General features: G+C 42.9%; 2 protein-coding genes across 3 annotated transcripts in view; one reads left to right on the forward strand and one right to left on the reverse strand.

The window, feature by feature from the left end:
* Positions 1-1,049, reverse strand: part of CFDP1 (craniofacial development protein 1) — a 136,698-nt gene extending 135,649 nt beyond the window's left edge. Inside the window, exon 1 of one of the 2 annotated variants that reach the window (XM_065898479.1) lies at positions 809-1,049. In XM_065898479.1, the coding sequence (XP_065754551.1) occupies positions 809-872 (64 nt within the window). In that variant the 5' untranslated portion in view covers positions 873-1,049. The remainder of the gene's footprint in view (positions 1-808) is intronic. The other variant, XM_065898480.1, reaches the window with a different exon arrangement.
* Positions 1,050-1,499: 450 nt separating this feature from the next.
* Positions 1,500-3,281, forward strand: LOC136140329 (tigger transposable element-derived protein 1). The gene has a single exon (XM_065898399.1). It carries the CDS (start codon positions 1,500-1,502, stop codon positions 3,279-3,281), a length of 1,782 nt encoding a protein of 593 aa, XP_065754471.1.
* Positions 3,282-8,308: the final 5,027 nt, after the last annotated feature.

The following is an 8,308-nucleotide window of genomic DNA, read 5'->3' on the forward strand; positions in this document are numbered from 1 at the left end:
GAGTCTTAGTGTTAATGGTAGTTCAGTAAGAGCGAGATTGGTGAGGAACTGATCAGAAATTAACCTTCTACGCAGACGCAAACAGAACTTAATGATTGGTTAGACCAAAACAGTGAGAATAAGGACAACTCCCAAGGTTTTGTTTTGTTTTTAACCTGAGCTACTGTACGGGCAGATACTTCTAATGAGATGGGGAAGCCTGCGGAAGGTGCAGGAGGGCGGAAGGGGTAGGTTTGGGTGACATTTACTTTGGCCCGGTTCGGTTTTAGAAGCCTATACAAAAACAAAAAATCCAAGGTCTGATCAGAGAGCAATGGGTATAGACGTTGCAAAGAGGCAAAGGGCATCATTATGTGAACTTTTTAACAACCAGATCCCTTTTGAGAACAGCAAGTGAAGAGACCTATCTGGAACGTGATGCTAGCTAGCAATTCTCTGGGGACGGAAGGCCTGGCGATAAGACTGCCTTTCAGAAGATTTCAGGGCTGGTAAGGGTACGCGATGACCGACCACCGCCAGCTTCACCAGAGGCGGAGCGGAGTTCACGTGCCGGTTCCCGCGCTCCGAGAGGCGGCGGCGGCCGAAGCCAGGCCGTGAGGAGCAGCTGCGAGAGACGTCCCCGTGCACACTTCCTGGGCCACGGGGCCCGCACGGTGCAAGCAGGCGGGCGAGGGCGCGGGGCGGGGACGCTTGAGGCCCGCGCCACGCGGCTACTGGGCCACCGGGCCCACGAACGCCGGGCAAAGCGCCCCTCACGTGAGGCGCGGGGCGGGACAAGCCGCCCCTCGCCTCAGGTGGAATCGCTCACCGGATGGCACGTAGTCTTCGTCCTCCTCCGAGGTGGAGAAGTCTTCGGAGTCGAATTCCTCCATGTCGCTGCCGCGCGGGGCGAACACAGCCGCAGCAGCTACCCCCAACGGCAAAGCTCTAGGGAGAGACCATAGATAGAGCTGCTGCAGGGGCGGCGGTAGCTGGGGTGGCGGTAGCTGGGGTGGCCCCCGCAGCGTACGCAAAGGCGCAAAGAGTGCTCCGTAATCAAAATGCGACACTTCCGGGCCAAAGCCCCGGGCTTGACGCTGCTGTGGCGGTTGGCGGAACACGGGCTCCGTGCTGAAGCGGTGCATGCTGGAACTTGTAGTCCCCAGTGCTACCAGACGCTTTGATTTAGTAAATATGCTTAAACGAAATTTGTTTTGTCCACGGGAATACAGGTGACCTTCGTTATTCACCGGTTGGTATTTTTGTATTCTCTTACTTGTTAAAATTTACTGTCACCCCAAAAATCAATATTCGCGGTGCTTTCTGGGGTTATTCGCGGACATGCGCAGAGAGTGAAAGTTTTGAGTCAACCAGTGGTGGCTTGTACCGACGTTGGAGGCAGATGATCCGCTATCTTGCTTCGGCTCTCGTACTCTAAATAAGTGTCCTCTTCGCAATCTGTTTAGTGCCGCGTTTTTCTGCATTTTTTGTTCTTTTTGTTGGTGATTTCGCTGTTTAAAATGACCCCTGAGCGTAGTGCTGCGGTGCTGCCTAGTGTTCCTAAGCGCAAGAAGGCTGTGATGTGCCTTATGGAGAAAATACGTGTGTTGGATAAGCTTCGTTCAGGCATGAGTTGTAGTGCTGTTGGCCGTGAGTTCAACGTTAATGAGTCAACAATCCGGTACATCAAGAAAAAGGAAAAGGAAATTCGCCGATCTGTACGTGAGGCTGCTCCGGAGAGTGCTAAAGTGACATCTATAGTGCGTGAGGAAGCTATGGAAAAGATGGAAAAGCGGCTCAATTTGTGGATCCATGAGATGACAACCGATAAAAAAGGTGTGGTGGACAGCATTGTTGTGAGGCTGAAAGCCAAAGAAATTTACGGTCACGTTACCCAGGGTCAGAAAAACGTGAAACCCTTCTCGGCTAGCGCTGGCTGGCTTGCACGTTTCAAAAGGCGATATGGTGTGAGTAATGTTAAGCTTGCAGGTGAGGCAAGTTCTGCAGATCAGGAGGCTGCGGAAGAATTTAAAAAATACCTGCTAAGTGTTATTCAGGAAAAGGGGTACGTGGAAGAGCAGGTTTTCAATGCTGATGAGACTGGCCTATTTTACAAAGACGTTGGCAAAAGAACCTATATAACGCAAATGGCCTCCAAAGCCCCTGGCTTTAAATCATTCCAGGATTATGCAACCCTGCTTTTGTGCGCCAATGCCAAGGGCGACTTTAAGTGCAAACCCCTAATGGTGTACAGAGCTCCAAGTTCACAAGCACTTAAAGGGAAAAGCGTGAATCATATGCCGGTCCATTGGAGGTGGAACAAAAAAGCATGGATGACTTCTGATTGGTTCCACAGCTGCTTCATACCAGAAGTTGAATACTATCTCCAGGGCAGAAACCTTGCCTTCAAGATTTTGTTAATTTTGGATAATGCCCCAGTCCATTGCTGTGAAGAACTCAAAAATGCCCACCCCAACGTAGAAGTTCTTTTCATGCCCCCAAATACTACGTCTCTCATCCAACCCCTGGATCAGGGCATAATAAAAGCCTTCAAGGCGCACTATACTAGGGAGCTTTATAGCAAGGCTTTTGAGGCTCTCAAAGCCAACAAGGAGACTACCATGATGGACTATTGGAAGTCAGTCACTATACGCAACGTTATTGATTATGTTGGCACAGCATGGGACAACATCAAGCAGGCTACTATCAATAATTGTTGGAAAAATGTTTGGCCGGACTGTGTAGAAAATTTTGAAGGCTTTGAAGGTGTTACAGAAAGTATAAAGAACAGTGTCAAAAACATAATGCATATCGCATGGCAAATAAGTGGAGAAGGCTTTGATGACATGAGAGAAGAAGATGTGGAGGAAATTTTGGCAGAGAAGGCAGTAGAACCCACCAACGAAGACTTGGACGAGATGGCAAAACAAGGCGTTGGAGTCAGTGATGATGAAGATGTTGATGAAAGTCAGCCTAAGAGTCCAGGAATTGTCCCTCTTACAGCGGCCAAAATATCAGAATGGAACTCTGCCTTGGAAACAATTTTCAGTGACATGGAAGAGTGTGACCCTATGCTTGATCGCAGCCTCAAATTTAAGCGCTTAGCCTCCTGTGCATTTGCCCCCTATGCCGAGATGCTTAAAGATTTGAGGCAAAAAGCCAGGCAGACGGGGTTGACCCAATTTTTGGAGCCAGTTTGGGGGGGAAAATTGCCGACTCCATCAACAAGTGGTGAGAGCCAAACCTCTGAGGTTGAACTGACGGATGTCAACCTGCCACCCTCTTCCTCTTCTGCAGAATGAGTTCCACCAACCTCTCCCTTGCTTTTTGTGGGGCAAGCCAAGGTCGAGAGGTTTAACCACACTGTGCACTGTACCATCACACAGCCTGCAGCTCTATCAACAGTAAGATTTTAGTTAACATTTTTATAAAACTTTAAACGCTTCATCTTTCATTTTTTCAGGACTTTATTTGCATTACTGCACACTATATGGTATGTGTTTACAGTACTGTATGCATTTACTGTACATGAGTACTATATGTGTAGTGTGTGTCTGTATGACTGAGGGGGAGAGTCAAAGTAGTACAATCTGTTTTGTACATTACACAAACATGCCGTCACTGAAATAATTGTTTCATTATAAACACTGCGTATCATTATTTGTAAGAAAGAGATATTAAATTCAGTGTCTTTGAACAGAAACACACATAAAGCAGGGTTATGTACTGATCAGTTGACGAAAATGGTACAACCAGAGACCCACAGGAACTCAACCCTGTATTTCTGCTAACTGAGTGTGCACGGTGACCTTACAGTTATAAGTACTGCGAACGACAAGGATCAGCTCTATTCTGGAATTCAGACATCATCCACACCAGTCCTTCCTTCAAGTCAAGTTAATCCATATGGAAATACAACCATATATAATCCTTGTCATTTGGTCGGATTAAAAAATGTTAATTATAATCCAACTCTGAGAGGCAGTAATCAGATGCAAATGAGATATCATTGACTAACATCCTATTTGTTCAGGTTTGGGTTTTTTCAGCTGATAATTGCTCCCTGTTGATACTCTGGACTAGGGTCTGTGTCACCCAGTCTAGTGTTATCTAAATCAAGGAATAGATGAAACATGTCTGTGATTAAAAGGACATTATGGTGGCTTTATGCCAACAAGCTTTTTAAAACAGTCTGATTACAACATAGTTCCCACACCACAAAATTTACTCATTTAAAGTGCATAGTTCAATCATTTTAGTATATTCACAGACGTGCGCAACCATCACCACAGTCAATTTTGGAAGATTTTCATCACCCCAAGAAGGAACCTCTGACCAATTAGCAGTCACTCCCCATTTCTCCCCAATCCCCAGCTTTAGGCTAATCTTTCTGTCTCTATTTTCTTATTCTAGACATTTCATATAAATGGAATTATACAAGATGTGGTCTTTTGTGACTGTCTTCTTTCACTTAGCACATTTTCAAAGTTCATTCGTCTTAGGTATATACCTGTGGAACTGCTGGACCACATAGTAACTCTATGCTTTACCTTTCAAGAAACTGTCAAACTGTTTCCCCAAGCAACCATTTCATACCCTCACCAGCAATTTCTGAAGTCTCCAATTTCTCCATAGCCTTGCCAGCACTCTATCTTTTTGATTATAACCATACTAGTGGGTGTGAAATGACATTTCATTATAGTTTTGATTTGCACGTCCCTGATGACTAATGATGTTAAGCATCTATTCATGTCTTTATTGGTCATGGTATATGTTCATGGTATGTGTTGTTTTGGAAAAATGTCTACTCAAGTCCTTTGCCCATTTTTTTAAAGACTTTTTTGATGTGGACCATTTTTAAAGTCTTTATTGACTTTGTTACAATATTGCTTCTGTTTTATGTTTTGGTTTTTTGGCAGCGAGGCACGTGGGATCTTAGCTCCCCAACCAGGGATTGAACCCGCGCCCACTGCATTGGAAGTGCAGAATCCTAGCCACTGGATCACCAAGGAAGTCCCCCTCTGCCGATTTTTAAATTGGGTTGTCTTTCTATTATTGAGTTCTAAGAGAGAATTCTTTATATATTATAAACGCAAGTCTCTTATAAAGTATATGATTTGAAAATATTTCCTCCTGTAGGTGTCTTTTCACTTTCTTGATGGCATCCTTTGAAGCATAAAAAGTTTTAATTTTGATGAAGTCCAGTTTATCTAGTTTTAGTCTAATGTCCCTCTTGCTTTGGGGGTTGTATCTAAGTAGGCTTTGCCTAACCCAACACAAAATTTACTCCTGTGTTCTTCTAAGAGTTTTATAGTTTTAGTTCTTACATTTAGGTCTATGACCCACTTCAGTAAATCTTATGTGAGAATAACAGAAAAATAGATGTGAAATTAGGACCCAGTATTTGGGACTTCACCATTCTTAGCCTCATTTTCCTTGGACAGCATAAATAAACCCTACAGTGACAAACTGGGATGTAGCCTTTTGCCCCATCCCTGGGGGCTGAGTATGGGGAAAAGGATACCCCAGAGTTCTTCAGCAGACTTTCTCCTCCATTATCCTACTTCTCCCACTCTCCTCTTTACAGATTACTAGCACTCCATACATTTGTTCAAATTTACAAAGTTTCTGACCACTTTATGGGTAACCAGGGAACTATTTTCTGTTGTGTCAAATAGTTTAGTAAAGAGGTCAAAAAATTGGTTAGCAGGCCAAATCCAGCATAAAGACATGCATTGTTTGACCTGAAAAGCATTTTATATGAAGTTAAATTAGCGGCCAGATGTGATATTATGATTTCACAGAAATATACATTTCATATACATTTTGGTCATTCAGATGACCAAAATGTGTTTCTCATATATATTTGGCCTTCACCCACAGTTCCTGGCTCACAGCTCCCAAAACCCCTGGAATTTCCTAAGTGTTGAGAGTGGTAAAGGTGTCTTGTGTTGTATGAATGACTTTTAGAAGCACCTAAGGATGGAGCTGGTTGCCAGGACAACTTACCGTGTGATTAGAGGATTGGAACTTTCAGTCCCCACATCCCCACACAGCCCTCCCCTGCCCCACCTCTCGGGAGAGGGGAGAGGGGCGACAAGTTGAATCAGTTCCCAATGGCCAGTGATTTAACGAATCATGCATATGTGATGAAGTCTCCGTAAAACCCCAAAAGGACAGGGTTGAGAGCTTCCCAGTTAGTGAACACGTGGAAATTCGGGGAGAGTGGCACCCTTGGAGGGGGCATGGAAGCTCCACTCACCTTCCTCATACCTTGCCCTGTGCATCTCTTCCATCCGGCTGTTCCTGAATTACATCCTCATGATAAACCAGTGATCTAGTATGGAAAATGTTTGAGTTCTGTAAGCCACTTTAACAAATTAATTGAACCCAATTTATAGCCAGTCGGTGAGAAGCACAGGTAACAGCCTGGACTTGCAACTGGCATCTCGAATCAGGGGGTGCAGTGGGAGTCGGTCTTGTAAGATTGAGCCCTTAACCTGTAGAATCTGGTGCTATCTCTGGGTAGTGTCAGAATTGAGTTGAATTGTTGGACACACTGCTGGTGTCCAAGAATTGTTTGTTGGTTTGGGGAACTCCCAATATACCAGCACTTAAAAATTAAGAGATTTCAAATAAGCTAATTTCCAATTTCCTTTGAAAAACTGGAGAATCTGGCAACACTGGGCACATAATCCCACAAAATATCAATAGAAATAGGCTGGAACTGAGCAATGCCTTTAGACAAATCTCTCCAGCTGGCCACAGTACAAATCCCAACTCCCTACAAGTTTCCTGGTTCACTATTACCATGTTGTCTTGGTAATAATTTATGGGGTCCTTCCTGCCAAACTCAGCATCTTTAGCCCCTCATCCACCATAGTCTCTTTCCACTGTCTTGGGTTATCACCTTTTTAGAAAAGGTCCTCCTCTGTTTGGTCCTGGATACGTATCTTGGGGGCTTCTGGCTGAACTCTGCATGTATCCTTCAGGGGTACTAGAAACCTGTATCTTGATCGAAGTGCTACCACTTCGCATTAAGAGTATAAATACATAAAAATTCATCAAGCTATACATTTAAGATTTGTGCACCTTACTGTATGTTACACCTCAATTTAAAAAAAAATTAGAGAGAGAATGAATGGGTAGTTTCCTACCAGATATTGTATGTCTGTCTGCAATGCCTGGAACTGCAGCAGTTATCTTGTGAACAGGGGGTAAGCTACCCAAATCAGACAATCCAATTTACTGAAAATGGCAAAGCAGAAAAAGATTTATGATGTCACAGAATACTAAACCAACCTCGGAGCCTCTCTTCATGTGGACTTACTACTGAAATAATACATGTTTTTCACAAACTATATCAGCTTTCAGCCATCCCAGTGTGTAATCATACAAAAGCTTCTTGATGGTAATATATAGCTCACAAAGTGGAGTTAATAAGACTCAAGTTCACATGTAAGTACAGTTTAATCAGATCTTTGGACAAAAATTTTACCATAAACTAGTGAGTTGAACATAAAAGAAATACAGTTAAGCATATATGTTAAGTACTAAAAAAAAAATTAAGTTGGAAAACCTTATTACAAAAGATTAAACTCATTGGCCACTGAAAAAGAAATAACAGTTCTAGTTCACAGAATTAAAAGTAACTCTTTATTGATAAACATATATACCAGAATTAGAAATGTCAGTAGAAAAATAAAATTTAAATAATTTTCTATGGTACAAAGATTAGATCATTTTGACTGTAGCATTTGGTGAAATAATCTAATACAAAAAGCTGAGCTCATTTTAGCCACAACCAGCCTGACAGAGTGCACAAAAAAGAAATGCACGTACACAGAACCTTCTGCATGTGGATAGCTAATGGCACCAGGACTTCACATTCCAGGAAATGGTCTCCTAGGGAAGGTTGGTATGCACTGCAGTTGTAATAAGAACTTAATTCAAACCAGAGCAGCTTTTGGAATCAAAAGCTAACATACAATTTAAAGACTTAGAAAACATAAGGGCTTAAAGATAATTATTTGCATGAACTTTTTCTCACCTAGCTTAGACATTTCCTAGGTAATGTTTTGCTGAAAAAAAAATGAGTTAACAGCACAAAGAGACATCTTTATCTTGGAATATTCATTACTCATTTGTATATGGATTTAAGTTTACATGAAACGCCTTTACCCTAAAACCTCAATATTAAAGAATCCAGAAATCAGCTTTTTATGGTTGGGGCTGCCTCCTTCCCACTCATTAAAAAAAAGGAAAAGCGGATGCACAGCTAAGGGAGGGGTGGTTGCACATGTCTCTAGGAAAGTCAGTAGTTGGCAAA

This window comes from Phocoena phocoena, chromosome 20 (assembly GCF_963924675.1).
Source record: "Phocoena phocoena chromosome 20, mPhoPho1.1, whole genome shotgun sequence".
Taxonomy (NCBI): Eukaryota; Metazoa; Chordata; class Mammalia; order Artiodactyla; family Phocoenidae; genus Phocoena; species Phocoena phocoena.

What these genes read in the sequence shown, in the direction of transcription:
- LOC136140329 (XM_065898399.1), top strand. Translation starts at nt 1,500, where the DNA reads ATGACCCCTGAGCGTAGTGCTGCGGTGCTGCCTAGTGTTCCTAAGCGC.